The sequence below is a fragment of the Rhinopithecus roxellana genome, chromosome 18 (assembly GCF_007565055.1).
Source record: "Rhinopithecus roxellana isolate Shanxi Qingling chromosome 18, ASM756505v1, whole genome shotgun sequence".
In the NCBI taxonomy this organism is placed as follows: Eukaryota; Metazoa; Chordata; class Mammalia; order Primates; family Cercopithecidae; genus Rhinopithecus; species Rhinopithecus roxellana.
In genome coordinates this window covers 94653890-94671277 of record NC_044566.1, presented here as the reverse complement: position 1 = coordinate 94671277, position 17388 = coordinate 94653890, and the positions used below count along the sequence as shown (strand labels likewise).

Below are 17388 nucleotides of genomic sequence, written 5' to 3'. Positions count from 1 at the left end.
ACACCAGGCTGTCCACACCCAGAGGGAGGGCTGCACTCCACACACACGGGAGGGGCCGGGCTCCAGGGTCCGTCCCCCTTCAGTGGGGGCCTCATTAGATTCTGGTTAGGTACCACAGGGTGTGACTGCTGTGAGCCCCCAACCTTCCAGCACCTCAGAGGGTATCAGGAAGGGGTGCTGGGAGGAAAGATCAGAAGTGCTGCCTTTTGCCCAATCCTGTAGAGTCCCCTGATGAAGCCACCGCGGCTGACCAGGAGTCAGAGGATGACCTGAGCGCCTCGCGCACGTCGCTGGAGCGCCAGGCCCCGCACCGTGGCAACACAATGGTGCACGTGTGCTGGCACCGCAACACCAGCGTCTCCATGGTGGACTTTAGCATCGCAGTGGAGGTACGCGGGGGCAGGGCAGCTCTGGTTCCCAGCTTGTGCTGGTCCAAGCAGAACCCAGGCAAACTTCTGGGCCAGGGCCTTGAGGGAGGCTGGCACCATGGGTGGCCCCACCCACCCACGGTGGCTAAGCAGGGAAGGATCAACGCTGGACCCCCTTTGGAGCCTGCTGGAGGTATCCTGTAGGTGGCGTGGAGTGGGCGCCAACCTCCCGCAAATGCAATCATGTCTCTTGGTGCTCATCAGTCCCTGTTGCCGTCCATAAGATCATTTTCTCTCATTCTTCACCTGTTTTTTTGCCTCTCATGCAGTTAGCCTAGAACACAGGTGCCCAGGGCACAGCTACTGGACAGTTCCATGGCTGTCACATCCTGAACCACCCACAGGAATCGGGTGCATGGGCGGGAGGAGAGTCTGCATGATGGCAAGCAGGTGCCAGCCAAAGCCAGTGTCCTGGTTCCTGAAAGAACCCAGGGAGAAGGGGACACAGGCTCTGAGAGCCATCCCTGTGGAGGGGTAGAAAGGGGGTGATCCCTCTCCTCCCCATCATGAGGGTCATGGCAGACACTCCTGTGACAAAAGACAGGCTAACAAGGGAAAAGCATGACCAGTTTATTTCATCGTCATTTGACATGACATGGGAGCCTTCAGAATGAAGACTCAGGGGTCTGGCGAACAGTCGTTTGTACGCTTCGGTTGGGTGAAGAGCGGGTGGCCGAGTAGAGCTGATGGGACAGGCTGAGAGCTAATGCCGGAGGGTGAAAGGAGCCCAGCAGGGCCCCTCTGGGTTCACTTGGCCTCTCTGAGCAGGGTTCCTTGCTGCTGGGTGTGGGGTGGGACCCTTTCCGCAGTGGGCGTCTTAGACCCTCTTCTCACACAAGGTGGGCCGGGGAGTGAGTTTATAGCCAGCTCTGACACAGAACGGTGGGGAACCGTTAGGGTCACCGTTTTTGGTTTTGTGGCTGGCTTTGGCCAGGGGAGGTTCTGGTTTCAATGACCCGCCTTAAGGAAGAGGAATTCTAGTTTCTGTGGCCTGCCTGGGGGAGGAAAGGGGCGAGGCAGGAGGTGCTCAGGGAGGCCTGGCTTCTGAGCCTTTCACTTCAGGGTATTATTTTCTGATCCTACCACCTGAAAGCTGGCTTTGAAGATGGCGTCTCTCCCAGATCATGAATCCTTTCCTAACACCCATTCCCTAAACATTCTTCAGTCCAGGCCCATAGCTGTGTTTCAGAACACTTCAGACCCATGAAGGTCTAAAACAAGAAAGCTTTCTTCATCTCTCACTGGCAGTGGACCCTGCCCTGAGCTGGGGCGAGGCCATCCATCATTGTGATTGTGTTCTATGTGAATGCCCACGTTTCACTGCGGAGCCTCTGCCCCCGCGCCCTCAGCGGGGCTGCTGCAGTAGAGGCAGGATTCACCTTCTAAAATGCAGAAAGTCCAGTTCCCACACGGGCCTGGTCCAAACAGTGTCACGTAAGAGACTATGGCCGGGACAGGAGTTTGCTGCTCTTGGAACCAACAGCAGCAGGGATGAGCCAGCAGTGCTTCGTGGAGGGTCTCGAGGGAGTCTTGGAATTTATTCCCTGGAAACGACCTTCCCCATTGCTCAGACCTGCCTTTATTGAGTTTCCTGCTACAAGCCAGTGTTTCTAAGCCCAGGCCTGCTTCTGAAGACATCCTCAAGGGGACACATCCGAGGTGCAGGCCCTGGCTCCCCCATGGGCACAGCCCAGCTGGCCCCACACACAAGGCTTTGTCCCACAGGGTTCCCCTGAGTGTGCAGGTGTGAATATTCCCTCCCCGGGCCGCCCTTCTGCCTCCTGACAGCCCGAGTGTGAAGAGCGCTAAACGTTCTTCCCCAGCTTCACACCTCCACCAGGCCTGCGCAAAGCTTGCGGGTCTGAGCTTCTCCCAGGGCATGGGGATTATGACAGCAGAAAAGGAGAGCCCCAGGCAGAGGAGCAGGGAAGAACCCGTGATAGTCTCATGGGAAAAGAGGCCCACCAGCTCTCACCTGTGGGTGTGTGTCTGAAACGAAGCCAGTCAATGTGTGGCACCACCGTTGGGGAGGAACTGTCCTGACCTTGCTTCATTCTGACCTCAGCAATGTGTGCAACTCTGAAGGCCTATTTGTCATAGGCCTCAAAGCTTTTTAAATACCTGGAGGAACCCAGGCCGTTCAACAAGGCAGGAAATACCCAAGTGGGATCCAGGTGGCCAGAGCCACCTGCAGCCCAGTTCTTTTGGGTTACAAATCTACATGGTCGCAGCCTTCCGTGTGCATGATCAGGTCACGGCACTGGGTCAGGGGCAGACTGGCCCCCGGCCAGATCTAGCCCCAGCCTGATGGCTTACAGCCTGTGAACAAGGAATGGGTTTACCATTTTTTTAATGGCTGGTAAATAATGTCTTCAGTTTTGCCCCTTGGCCTGCAGTATCTGCCGTCTGCCTTTTGAGGAAAAGTTTGCTGACCCTAGCAGAGCAGGAGAGTGAGCCACCGGCCAGTGGGGTTTCAAGGTGGCAGTGACCACCCAGTACAGTCAGGGACCTGGCTGCTCTATCACTTTGCAGATGTCCATCCTTGCCAGAAAGCCCCCTCCCAAGGCGTGTGGCGTCAATCTGGTGTCAGTGGCAGGCGGCCCTCGCGTGCCAGACGCTAAATGCTCGCTGACTCGCAGATGAGCCGTCCCCAGGGCCTCCACCCTGCATGACAGAGGACGAAGCAGCTCCATCTCCTCCTGACTTGACAGCCTCCTCTCCACAGTCCTGTAACCAGCCTCTCTTCCAGTTCCGCTCCCATCTGACTCATGCAGGCACACGTGAGGAAGGGGCGTATCTGGGGACAGTGTGGACTCAATGGCCTCTGCTAAAAGTTGTGGGCAAGCCAGCAGGTCTGGGGGCTCCCACGGGAGGGTCAGATGTTGGGATGGCCAGAGGGCTGCCCAGCCCGTGGGCACTAGAGCCAGTGAAGGGCCAGAAGCAAAGCAATGCAAGTTGTCTTGTAAGGCTGGAGTGGCGAGACGGGGGACAGCAGGGCAGTTCTTCAGCAGACGGAGTGCAGACAGGACTGGGAGGAGGGAAGGGGCACTGAGGCCAGGGAGTGGCGGGCACGGGGGTTATACTTGTTCCCCGTGGCATCCCACAGCACCCTTAGACTGGGTGAGGCCACAGAAACATCTCTAACAGTGCCAGAAACCCGAAGTCCAAAATCAAGCTGCTGGCAGGTGGGTTCCTTCAGGGGGCCTTGAGGGACAATGGCCCCGCCTCTGACAGCGTCTGGTGGCTGCGGCAGTTCTCTCCTCGGGGGTCCCTGGCTCTACCCATGTCGCAGGGCTCCGGTCTGCCATGTCACCAACTGTCCTCCCTGCATCTGTGCTCAAATGTCCTCTTCTAAGGACATGGCTCACGTTAGGCTTAGGGCTCATCCTAGTGACCTGACCTCGATTGCATCTGCAGAGACCCTGTGTCCATATGAGGCCACCATCGGTTTGAATTTGAGCTTGTCTTGTTGGGGGGTGCATTCAACCCACAGCAGGGTCCGAGGGGATGAGGGCCAAGAAGGGAGAGAAGCAAAGGCCCCAGTGGAGGGCCACGAGGAGACAGGGCAGGCTGGTCTCGTTCTGGACAAGGATGTTGAACCTCTCATGAAGGCAGTGAATGGAGACAGGTCTGAGAGCCACCAGCATGGCCTCGGCCTCCCGAGTGCAGGACAGGAGAGTCGCGGCATGCAGGGCCTGTAACATGCTGGAGGCCAGGATGGACCCAATGCGGGGCGGCAGGAGGCTCGTCCGCTGGGTGCCGGGGAGCAAGGGCCGCTGGATGTGCCTATTGATGATGTTTCCAGAGGCTACCAGAATGGCCAGGCAGAAGCTAGAGAGCTCTAAGGAAGTTGCTGTGGAAACAAATGGACCCAGACTGTGATGGGTGACATGTGTGAACCCCAGTGTGGGCTGGCTGTGAAAATTGTGATTCAGTATGAAAATACGAAAGGGGAGTGTGCCACTCTCCTTGCCCCACGGTGCGTGGCCCAAGATGCCACACAGGCATCAGCCCAGCCCAGGCGCCACCAGGACCTTCTGGGAACCTGGAGCCTTGCATTTTCTTGTTCCCTTCTGCCATTGAGGGAGGAGGATGGAGGGCTGGGGCTGCCTGCCTGGCCTGGAACCCCCTTTTTCCCCATCTGCAGGGTCCCTCTCATTCCGCCAACAGAGGGGGCCTCCACATCCTGCAGCCCCTCATGGACCCACTGTCGGTGTCCATCTCTCCCACTGGACCCTGAGCAACTGGAGGGTAGGGACACCAGACTGTTTGATCCCAGCACAGAAGCTTAGTGACAGGGGCACCCAGAGACGTGGAATGAGGCAGACTCAGAAGTCCGTTTTTGTGTGTGTGTGTGTGTGTGTGTGTGTGGTAAAATAGCTATACCACAATATTAGCCAACTATTTTTACATGAGCAATTCAGTGGCATTAAGTGCCTTTACAAGGTGGTGCAACTGCTTTGAGTATCTGCTGGTGATGTCACTTGCAAGGCGACCAAATGAGCCACCAGTGTGTCAGGCCTGCTGAGGGTTGTTTGGGGGTAGCATGGACACAGGTGCCTGTCCCTGCCCCCAGCTAGGCTGCAGTGCATCCTAACAATGCTCCAGGGGCTGGGCCAGCTGGGAGCCTGGAGGTGGGCAGGGTTGCAGCTGCCTCCTGGGCCACTAGAGGGCATGTGTGAGCCGCGCACCAGCACCCCAGGCCCCACTTCCTGTGCAGGGTGCCCGGCACCTCAAAATGAGTGCTGCTGCTCCGAGCTTGAGACGGATCGTTGCCTCTTTTCAGCTTCCACCTGCTGGCGGCATGTGGGGTCCTGCACCCCCATTTCTGCCTCGGTGTCACAGGGCCCACTCCCTCCCCGCCACGTGTCTCTTCTCCTCAGGACACCACTCCCGTTGGATTTAGGGCCCACCCTACCCCAGTGTGATCTCATCTTCACTAGTTACCCTGCAACAAGCCTATTTCCAAATAAGCCTGCATTCTAAGGTACTGGTGGTCAGGACCTCAGCGTGTCTTTTGGGGGGACACGGCCCCCAAGATGCCCCACAGCCAATGACAAGGGGAAGTGATGAGATCAGGGTCCCGGGACCTGCCAAGTCTCCCCACACACTGGGGAGCAGCGAGGCCTCATCCTTCAGTCGTGGACATGCCCTAGCCCAGGGCCCTGGTGCAGGGGGAGCTGCTCTCCGCACCCAACTGGGGCAGGTGCCCACCGTGCTTCTCACAGGCCTCCTTGCCTTTCAGAATCAGTTGTCTGGGAACCTGCTGAGGAAATTCAAAAACAGCAATGGGTGGCAGAAGCTGTGGGTGGTGTTCACAAACTTCTGCCTGTTCTTCTACAAGTCACACCAGGTAAGTGCCACACACAGGGTGGGTGGCAGCATGAGGTGAGGGGGCCGCCCTCCTCTGGAAGGACTCAGGCCTCTTGAGCTCCAGCCAGGTGTCACAGGGATGACAGGGATGCTGGCGGGGGGCCCCCGTCCACCTGAGGCCCTCAGCTCTGGGAAAGGCTGATATCCACTGAAGGACCACTTCCGCCCTAGGAAGGGCCACCTATCTTCTGGCGGGACAAGGGACAGGGGTTGGCTTTATCCACAGCTCAGTCCTGCTGGGGACTTGCCACCTGGGCCGTCATGTCCAGGCCAACACTGGCTCCCATGATCCCTTCCAGGCCCACGCCTGAGGGTGGCGCTGTCTGGGCTCCCGGAGTCCCTGCCCGATGTGGGGCAGCAGCCAGGCCCAGCAGCAGAAGCTGCCCCCGAAAAGCCATTTTGTTTCCCCTTTCCAGGACAATCATCCCCTCGCCAGCCTGCCTCTGCTCGGCTACTCGCTCACCATCCCCTCCGAGTCCGAGAACATCCACAAAGACTACGTGTTCAAGCTGCACTTCAAGTCCCACGTCTACTACTTCAGGGCGGAAAGCGAGTACACGTTTGAAAGGTAGCTGCCCCCTTCCCAGGCACAGGGCTCTGCTCCCAAGTCAGCGAGTGAGATGGCCCCACACTTCCCTGCCAACTGCAGTGTTTAGACCTGGGGTCCCACTGTCTGACACCAGCAGGCGATTCTGTTGTCATGGCAGAAAGTGGGGTCCCGACTTCCCTGGGCCCTTACCCTGCACAGCGTTGGCTGAGGCCCTAGACATCTTGCTTGGAGATCTCTGATGTGTGTGTACGGGACTATGAAGCTAAGCCCCAGTGGGTGCCGCTACACCAGCCTCAGAGGCCCAGCTTTACCCACCCAGGCCCAGTGGAAGCCTTTCATGACAAAATCCAAACTGCACCTCGGACTTCGCAGTCTGTGGCTGCAGCAGTACTAGTCACGCTGCTCCTGCCAGGGTTATGGCAGAAATGCTGTTTCAGGTCAAAGGACCGTATGAGGTATGAGGAAGGAAAAACGCTTCAGGGTTATTAGTGAGACTGCCTGCATGGTGTAATGGGACCCAGGGACCACAGACTTCATTTAACCAAGAAATAAATGAAAGCGAAATAGAGTCAGACCTAAGGCTATTCTGAGCCACCCGCTGGAGGGAGGGAGGTCCTCAGGCTGCAGACCAGACAGGGCAGTCCCCAATTCAGGGACTGCTGGCCACATTGTGGGACAGAACAGCAGTTTGATCCCTCACTGATGCTGAACTCCCAGGGATTTTTAAAGCAGCGGGGCCAATTATGCGCACTTCCCGGTAAATTCTATGGAAATAGCACAATGCTTTAAAACCAGAGTTTAAAACTCCTGTGATATCCAAAGGTAAGCACTTCCTAAGCAGCACCACCAGAAAAAGGAACCTAGAGGAGAACCCTTCTCAAATCTGATCCTGGACTGAAAAACTTAGCTTGAGGGATTGAGCGCGAGAGCTGGGTTTAACCAAGTTGGGATTTTGTTATTATTGTGGCAAAGGGCCCAGCCTTGCAGTCCAGATCCTGAAAGGCCTGGGACCAGGCCAGGTAATCTGGGGAGTCCGTCCTGCATCGTGTAGGATGTTCAGTGGCATCCCTAGCCTCCACCCACTAGATGCCCTCAGCAACCCCTCAGTTGGGACATCTAAAAATGTCTCCAGACCTTACCAAATGGGACAGCATCACACCCATTTGAGAATCACTGGTATAGAGCAAATACACAAACATATAAAATGGAGATTCAGGCGTGGTGGTGCAGGCTTGTAGTCCCAACTCCAGTATGAGTGACAGCCAGACCCTGTCTCAAAGGGGGAGCTTCCACTAAGCAGGATGGGACACGCCCCGCCATTCTCTGCAGCGTCCATGAAAACAGGAGGTAGCGTTCTCCCCAACAGCCGAGGCCACCTCACTCCTAACTGCTCCAGTGGAGTGGGCAGTGTCACCTCAGCAAGGTATTTACAGCTCCGTATTAAGTGAGTGCCCAGGCCAGTGGGTCTCCACTGTACAGAACGCCTGGGTGCGGGCGCTCCCTTGCTCTCCTGCTGAAATGGCAGATTGCCAACAAGGCGCCCTGACTTCACCCTGTGTTTCTGTAAGCGATGCCCACCGAAGTGTCATGAGTCCGTCCAAACAAAAAAAAAGCTAACTAACGGACGTTCCCGTGTTGCAGGTGGATGGAAGTGATTCGCAGTGCCACCAGCTCTGCCTCGCGGGCCCACGTATTGAGTCACAAAGAGTCTCTCGTGTATTGATGGCCGGACACACTCGTTTCCGCAGTGGCTGCTTTCCTGGAAGACGTTTCCTTTCTTCTGTTATTAATGAAGCCTGGTAAAATTAACACCTGTCTGAAAATCAAAAACATGGCTTCCCAGCAGCTCTCCTGTCTCCACAGCCACGTTTTTTAACTCCGTCCTCTCAGCATCTGAATGAACAGCGCTCCCACCTCCAGTCCTGGCATCCGCTGGGGGCGCTGTTCTTTAGCTAGTGCCAGTATTAAAACATTGTCATTACGAGAGTGCCAAATGACATCCTCCCTCCACCCTGCCCCTGAAAAAACACACACACATCCGTTCAACACAAGACAGGGCAAGTGTTTTTTTTTTTTTTCCTAAAAAAGAAACTTTTGTTATTTTCACCTATTGGCTGCTGCATTTTACAAAGTGGATTTCCTGGTGTTTGCAATACCCTCGGTGCAGCCTTAGGCAAATGAGATCATTTTCAGATTTTGTTTTTTTCAGTCTTTCTACTTTTGTAATAATAGGAAATTAGTAGGACTCACTTCTCTGATTAATAAGCAATTTGCAGCACACCGCGTTCCACTGCGGGGTTTCACGCTCACCTGAAAACACCCGTTCCCGACCGACTTCTTGGTGCAAGTTGACCAAATCGTTTTAAGTGGTAACTCTTTCCAAACCGTAGCAGGGTTGTTTTCTGTTAAGAGAAGCCGAGATCCAGTGCAATACCTGGACTGTCAACGTCCTGTGAGTGGTGTACACAATGGGAAGATAATAAGCCGTGTTTTGCTGTGTGTCACAAGCATGAAAACCTGTATGTCATTGATCAGGGCCATTTGTGGTATGTTCCGTGATGAGCGTTTAGTGAGCGTGCTGGCTGCAGAGCACTATGAAATCATGGTACGTAGTCCCCGGCACCTGTCGTTATTCCTATATCCTCCTGCAACTGTGGTTTGAAACTGCGCATTCTCTAGTAGTATATATCGTGCCTGTCTTCAAAAACATTTACCTTTTTATACTCATTCCCCCCAGGCATGGGGTAGTGTCTGTGAGTCAGACTGCACAGGGAACATGGTTTCCAACGGCTCGGGCCCCTACTCGGGAAACATCTGTCTGTTCTCGACGGTGATGGGGTGGCTGCCATTCCCTTGGTTTTCCTAAGCCCTTTCTAACAAGAGTCTCAAGCTGAGGCGACGGCCGATTCAACCCAGTTCTTTCCAGTGCCCCGCACCATGGCACCTGCCCACCTGAGAACCAGGAACACGCCCTCTCTGTGGAGCTCGGACTGGTGTACCTGGAAACGGCAACTTGCAAACAGACAAAGAGCCTGACGTGTGTTAATCATTTGCCTTACAAGATGTACCAGACGGTTTCCAGTACTAACAAAGGGAATAAAAATACCTCACGCCACAATCCAGCATATTGACGTTTTAAGGCAAAACCACCAACTTTGTAGTCTTCATTTTCTGTGTGGTGTGTGTGGGGAGGGGGGAAGGGGACACTCCAGCAAGGGTTTCTAAAGCTCCCATATTATCGGGCTCCCTCCAGAAGTCACTGGTCACTCATTCCTGGAGACTTGGGGACAAGGCAGTCTCCTCAGCTATTTATTTCTGAATGATTCCAAACTACTTTGCTGGATGGACACTGGTGGTTCTGACCTGTGACCAGCACCTCTGCTTCCGGTGTGCCCTCAGGAAAATACTAGTGTGGTTAACAGTCCACTCCCAAGCTGCCAGGGACAGATGGAGTTTTGAGACATGCTACATACAAGACACACAATGACGCAGATACTCGTTTTCTTGAGCTTTATTGGCCCCTGCATCATACAGTCCCTGTGCTTAAGAACATGCCCTATTAGGTCACTCTGCCTTTGCTGACATATTTTAGAGCAGAAATACAGAAGCTGTTTTTAAAGGAAGGAAATATAAAAAAATGCTTATAAATTGACCGTGTTTTGCCAAAGGAAAGGTACAAAATGCTACATACAGAACCAAACCAGCCACTTCACAGGAGCAACTCAGGAATAAAATTTTTGGATAAGGAAGGCAGATACACTTCCAAGAAAATCAGAACCCAGCAGAAGGCGGCCAGGGCATCCCAAACGACACTGGTGTCCACCTCGCTGGTAGCAGCCACCTAGCCCACAGCCCTCGTCTCCCAGAGGCAGAGGCTGAGCACCTCCCCAGGCTGCAGGCTCCGGGTAGCTGAGCCAGGAGCAGCTCAGGGCTGGCACTGAGAGGCTATTTGTGACAGTAAACCCATCTCAAAGGCTGGGCCCATGGGTCTGGCTACAGACCAGCGGCAGTTGATGCTGAGGCAGGTTCCAGTTGTAGCCCCGGTGCCTGGGCTCTCTGTTAATGCAGGCCTGCAAGTGGCTACATAAAGGCCAGCTTCCTTGGCTAAGATGCCCTTAAAAACTTTGGAGCTGATGTTGTGTGTCAACAGAAAGTAACAGCCCAGGAGACAGTGTACAGAGGCGAGCTTTCTAACTCCATCAAACCCCATCTCCCCCGACAGGAAATGCTGCCAATCAACTCGGTGCTGCCAAAGATTCACTTGTTGCTCCACTGGGGAAGGAGCTCAGTAGGATTAGTCTGGCGACTGCAGAGACTCCCCGTTCATACCAATATTCTTCATTAGAACCCAGTCCCTCGAGCAGCACAACCACTGTTACTAGCATGAGACTGGCTTCAGTGTTAAAAACTGTGATGTCACTGTCCATTTGTAAATGTGAAGAACTCTGTGAATCAGAGAGTCTGCCCCGGCTCACTTAAAAATCAGGTAACGGCACACCCTCGAGAACACAGACCCATCTGTGATTCTCTCACAAAGACAAAACTCACCTTGGGCTTATGCCGCCTGCCTCACGTAAGGAAACAGTTCCCCACACAGAATATTCCCTGGAAATACAAAATCAAATCTTCCCCAATTTTATTATTGCAGATAACAATCTTGTGCAGAGTAATGAGTACAGTAAGAATTAGCAACACAGTTCTATTTCCCCTAACCAAAATATATCCCTTATAGAAATTAAGAGTTCAACCCAAATCCACTTCTAATAAAACACCTCAATCTTAGAGCTTAAAAACCAGACTGCACTAGCAAACTGACACAATAACCCACTCAAGCATCTGTAGCTCAGGGCTCTGTCCCCTCCCTGTACTTAGAGGCCACTAGACCAGCGGATAGCTGAGCTACATCCCCAAGCTCACCCACTAACTTCCTTGCTTCCAAAAATCCTCACTCCACAAGAACTGGCACACCCACGGGAGTGTGGTGTCAATCATCAGCTTCAACAAACATAAAAGAATGCTTCACGTACCAGTCAACAACTGCTGCAGGAACTCCCCCATTCCAGAAATGCAGAGATTTTCCCCCTCGCCAAGCAAGGCCCCACAGCAAACCAAGAAAAACAGACACACTAGCTGCCTGGCTAGCAAGCACAGGCCCCTCTCAGAGAAGCAAAATAACCCTTAAGGTCCCCAGCAACCGCCACAGCAATCGCACAGATCAGCAACCTCCAACCGCATCAGCTCAGTGAGCAAGTGTGCCAGCTGTCCAGGGCGCTCACCTGGGGACTTCTCCCTGGAGTCTTCCAAGGTGTCTCGTCACACACGCACAGCCACGAGTACACACGCACAGCCACACGTACATTGCAGGTGCCCTGTCCTCTGAAGAGTCACATTTCAAGGAGTATGCAAAATAAGCGTGTTATAAAATTTATTCGTGTAAGCATTCAGACACTTTTAGGTGGGAAAGATAATATGCAGAATCCACTACAAGGTGCAACAGAAAGTCATATTGGAAAGGACGGTACATCTGGCGCAGACCAGCAGTGGCACGATTCCAAACAAATGTCAGACGAGAGCGCTTCATGGGGAGAAACTGAAAATAATTTAAAGCTTCATGAGGCAAGATATGTTCCAATTTAAAACACTAAGAAATAGTACCATCGATGAAAAAGGAAATCAAGAACCTCTTAAGTGTACCAAAAGGGGCGCAGGGCAAATGAGGAAAATTTGCATTTGTTGAGGTACAAATAGGAGTGCGTGTTCTGTAAGAGAGGGGCATTAATTATTATTAATGACAAACCCTGCAAATACAAAATAAAACCCAAATCACTGGTCACAGAATTCAAAATGTACATGTAATAAAGGCAAGGCAATAGACTCAAGTGATGGCCTGTCGAATATTTACTCCACTGACGCTATCTACAGAAGCACTTGGCCAGTTTGTACACAGTGATTCCTTATGCACGCCGAAAGGGTTTCCGTAAAAATGACACTATATACAAATCTGTACACCCATCCACCAGAGCGATTCTCCAGCTCCCAGAGGGAGCTATCAACTTAAAGCAGGATTCCTGAGGTTTCATGTCTTTAGTTGCCTTATCATAATCCCAAATATGCATTTCAGGGTTTTTGTGTTTAAAGACACTTTCCTTGAATATGTGCACTATGGTTAAAATTAAAAACCAAAGTAATAAAATAAAATAAAATGATCGCTGGAAGGAGCTGACCCTCCCCACCCATCTGAGAGACTTCAGCTGGCTGTGGCACAGCGAGGACTGTGCGTGTCCCTGGACGGGCGCCCGGCGTTGGGGTGGCCCCCAGTGGCGCACCTCTTCAGTGGAGTCAGCGAAGGCTCTCGTTGACTTTTTAAAAGAAGGAGGATGAAGAAGGAAAAAAGGAAAAACAAAACCCCAAATGCCAAAGGAATTTCAGTGGGATGAAGTTCCTCCACCACTTAGAGAATATCTAGGGAAAAAGAGAGAGAGAGAAGTGAATACATGTCATTTCTCATCCCTGTGCAGAAATTCTCATAGTAACCAAAATCTTAGTTTTCATAGGAAATTCCAAGTCATACAAAAATAACTGGAGCAAATATCAATGGGTAAGTCTAATTTTAAACAAATGCATATCAAGATTGAGAAGATCATGATTCTCACACAAAAACTCCAGAGCATGTCACAAAAACCTAGAATGGGTTCAGCCTCTCTGGAGAGATGTGAATAAAACAGGAAATGATATCTTTTTACTTATGATCAATTGTTAAAAAGTGAAAGTTGATCCATACACGATGACACAGTAAGATTCCAAGGATGCATATACATTCCCCATGTGAGGGCAGGAAACCCATTTTGGCTATAAAAATAGTGATGTAGTCCAAGAATCTATTTCCTAGAACTGCTTCCAAAATACAGTCCAAAGCAGGAACAACCCGTCTGCACAAAAATGTCTCTTGGGATTTTTGTAATTACACTAATTTGGAAACAACTCTGATGCCCACCAGTACAGAATCAGGTAAGTAAATTATACAAACTGAAATAACACAGACTAAAATTGGTAATTATCTGTATCTACGTATATATATAAAAGCAATATTAAAAATATGTACAAGTTTAAAAGTACACACAAAACTACAGGTTGGGCATCCCTCATCTGAAATGCTTCTCGCTTTGCATCTGGGAATATCTGCATTATACTTACCAGTGTGCATCCCCAAATCCAACATCTGACATGGCCCAGAGAGCAGTTCCTTTGAGCCTCACGCTGGTGCTCAAAAAGTTTCAGATTGGGGATTTGGGCTATTCAACCTGTATATGTGTGCTATATAAGTATAGTTTACATGCACAACTTCTGTATCCTAAATAAGTACTATAGAAATTCTAAAAAATCTTATCTGCACTATAAGGTAGAGAATTCAGTAAGTTTATAACCTGGGATGACAACAGAAGGCAATGCACCCAAAGATGATGATGAGATCTGGGCTACGGTGGTGGGATCATGGGTAATTTCTGTGTCTTCCAAAAATTCTACAAGATTGTCTCTAGAATACAAAAAAGGGTGAGGATGGGGTCCCCTCGTGACCACGATTCCCTCAACCATTTTACAGCAGACTCCAAGTCACAGGTCCGGGAGAGATGGCTGAGGACGTATTTGATGAGGCTAATCTCAAACGTTCCCATCTAGGGCTCCTCTTTTAAGGCATGTGAAATACTTGGCACCCTCCCAGAGAACGAATGGTTACATAAGGTCCTCCCAAAAGCACGTGTTAGCCACGGAGCCTAAGACTCAGTTATAAAGAAGTACAAATGACTAATCACAGGATGAGTTGATGTCACACAAAAGAATCCAAACATTAATTCCAGCTGAGACAGAAATAAGTACCATAGAAATTCCAAAAAATGGATCCATACATGACAACACAGTAAGCTCTGAAAATGCTTCAGACGAGAGGCAGCTCTCATTTTTCCTACAGTCATCCACTGAAATACCGTGTTCGGAGCAAAACTGGCAGGAAGTCTAAGCCATGGCCCTGTGGTTTTGGCAGCCAGCAGAGGTGAACCCTCAGTGGGAGCTTCAGGAGCAGGGAAGGGAGAAGTGGGCGTCACAGCTAAGCCTGCAGGGAGACGATAAGTACCCCAAGGGGCAGGTCGTCTGAGGATAGAGGAGGAAAGAGGGGCACTCATCACAGACAAAGGCAAGAGAGCACCGACTCGGCCTCCCCTGTGCGCCACTGCAAAGTAAAGTTTTAAACACAACACAGACATCAGGTAGCCACAGACCCGCACGAGGGTAGAGAGGGTCATCCCCAGCCACGATGCCGTGAGCACGTGCAATGTGCTGCCTGTGAATGGACATGCGCTGAGTGTAAAGGACACATCAATTCCAAAGACGGTCCCCCAGAAATGTAAAATATCTTATTGATGATTGTTGGTATTCATGTTGAAATAATACTTTGGATCTGACAGGTTAAAAATGTATTGTTAAAAGTAATTTCACTTCTTTTTGCTTTTTAAAAATATGGCTATAAGAAAATGTAAAATTCTTTTTTTGTTGGGTTTTTAGAGTCAGGGTCTCACTCTGTTGCCCAGCCTGGAGTGCAGAGGTGATCACAGCCGTAGCCTCGAACTCCTCGGCTTGAGAAATTCTACAGCCTCAGCCTCCCAAGTAGCTAGGACCACAGGTACAAGCCACCATACCTGGCTAAATTTTTTTTTTTTTTTTTTGGGTAGAGACAGGGTCTTGCTATTTTGCCCAGACTAGTCTCAAACACTTAGGCCTCAAGCGACCCTCCTGCCCAGCTGGGCCTCCCAAAGCATTGGGATTACAGGCGTGAGCCACCACATCCAGCAGAAAACGTAAAATTCTGCATGTGGCCCCCATTGTACTTCTACTGGCCAGCACTGGTACAGATCAACTTGCCTTAACAACTGAAAGAAGAGGAACAGAGAGACAGGGGTCTGGAAATGGGAAACATGGATCAGTTCAACACATACAAGCCAGATGCTCTGTGCCCTGGAGCTCCTGGGGAAATCAAGTCATGCATATAAACAAACAGTTCATAACAATTTCAGGCAATTCTGCACAATGTGGAAAGTATTGGTTCTAAAAGTAATACTACAAAAGCAGAAAACAAAACGCCCAACAAGACAGTAACAATCCTGCGAGTTTCTGGTTTTGTTCTACTTGCTTTTATTATAAGGCTCTTTCTAATGAGAAATAAATGTCACTAGAATGAGGTATGTGATACTAAGTTTGAGAAATCAAAAAATTTGTGTTCAGGTGAAAGATGGATGACTTTTTAATTCTATTTTCCTGTATTCCTAATATTGTTTTGGGTATCAAAGGAGGGAGGGATCATCCTTCAATTGCCTCAAAATTAAAGGCAGCCCATAAATCATTTTCATTTTCTAGCAACTTAAAAAGTTGAAATGGCATACTAAGGAACCCAAGTTCAGAAGCATAAACCGCAAGTATCAGAGCTGTGGTTTTCTCCTGCCATCCCCACTTAGAGGGGCTCTTCACAGGACAGTAGGCAGCCCCTTCAATCACTCCCAGATAGCATAAGGGACCTCACACGCGCACAACTTCTTTATGTACTGTCAGGTGGGATGCATCTCGGGGAAGACCTGGAAATCCCCGTCATCATCACAGAGGCTCAGCCAGCTTTGGTAGGGGCATCAGCCTGGACACCTGAAGATGAATGTCAAGGCAGCAGCATGCCTGGTCCTCCTGGGGGTGGGGAGGACAGCCCAGTGACAAATCACCCTTGGGTCACACAGAGCAGCTGCCCAGCACACATCCACTGCCTCCAAACACCTGCACCTGTGCCCATGGCAGGCAGGAGGGGCTTGGTTTCCATGGTAACTCCTACAACAAGCTGGGAGGGGGCAGGGAAGGCAAAGCGGTTGCCCCACTGAGTCCTCACCCACAGCGTGTGCAACAGGTGGGGCCACTGGGCAGGAACAAAAGCTTCCTATGGGCTGGCACAGATGAGCCCCTACCAAGGAGGCTTCCAGACAAGACACACACAGCTAAGACAGCGAACGCACCTGCGCCTGTTCCCGCCAAGCTGACCACACCAAAGCTGCTGGCATTTCTCACACTGACTTTAAAGCCGAAAACCAGAGAGGCAGTTACAGACATCTGGCTAAGAACGACCATTCTCTGGCCAACAATTAAACCGCATAATTAAGAGGAAACAGATATTTCACCACCACCCTGTATTTGCGTGGCAAGAGCTACAAATGCACAAAGTCCTGCGGGCTTTTCCAGCAGTTTCCAGATTCAGATCCTTCATTCACATTGATTTCTAGATTCAACCAAGTCTCCTCTAATTCAACTCCGTGTGTACCCTGAGGCCTGCAAGACAACAGGAACAGACAGGCCAAGAACGAAGTACCAAACTCACCAACCGAGTCCCAGGCCAAGTGCAGGCCTCTCCTTCCCCAGCCCAGAGGGGCCCCGGGTAGTTACCTCTGGAGCCGCTGCACGAGCTGGGCCACCATGGTGTCGGAAATGCCAGGGCACGCCTCCTCCGCTAGGTAGATGGCCCCTCGCAGCTCTTCAATGGACCCCAAGTTCCCGCCGCATGCCTGGCTCTTCTCCTTCAACTGAAAACACACGAACAGGAAGAACAGTGTGAGGTGCACCAGCTGCAGAACCGGGAAGCATGCTTTTCAAGGAGCAACACAGCGCATGGACCACGACACCACCCCAGCCCCGGGGTGTCTGGGAAAAGCTCTGACTCAGGATCCAGGCCACTTCAGATCCCTGGGTTTTTTTGTGTTTTTTTTTTTTTTTTTTGAGATGGGGTCTGGCTTTGTTGCCCACACTGGAGTACAGTGGCGTGATCTCAACTCACAGCAACCTCCGCCTCTTGGGTTCAAGCAATTCTCCTGCCTCAGCCTCCCGAGTAGCTGGGATTACAGGCCCCTGCCACCACGTCCAGCTAATTTTTGTATTTTTAATAAGACAGGGTTTCACCATGTTGGCCAGGCTGGTCTCGAACTCCTGACCTCAAGTGATTCGCCTGCCTTGGCCTCA

General features: G+C 51.3%; 2 protein-coding genes across 3 annotated transcripts in view; one reads left to right on the top strand and one right to left on the bottom strand.

Moving 5' to 3' along the window:
* FARP1 (FERM, ARH/RhoGEF and pleckstrin domain protein 1) overlaps window positions 1–9498 on the top strand; it is a 283330-nt gene extending 273832 nt beyond the window's left edge. Inside the window, 4 exon segments of the mRNA XM_030922251.1 lie at window positions 223–389; window positions 5674–5781; window positions 6218–6369; window positions 7993–9498. Coding sequence (XP_030778111.1) covers window positions 223–389; window positions 5674–5781; window positions 6218–6369; window positions 7993–8074 — 509 coding nt within the window. The 3' untranslated portion in view covers window positions 8075–9498.
* Window positions 976–17388, bottom strand: part of STK24 (serine/threonine kinase 24) — a 139290-nt gene continuing 122877 nt past the window's right edge. The window contains exons 10-11 of one of the 2 annotated variants that reach the window (XM_030922253.1): window positions 16819–16955; window positions 976–4281 (exon numbers count right to left, since the gene is read on the bottom strand). In XM_030922253.1, the coding sequence (XP_030778113.1) occupies window positions 4260–4281; window positions 16819–16955 (159 nt within the window). In that variant the 3' untranslated portion in view covers window positions 976–4259. Of the gene's footprint in view, window positions 4282–9847; window positions 12814–16818; window positions 16956–17388 lie in introns of those variants that run through there. The other variant, XM_030922252.1, reaches the window with a different exon arrangement.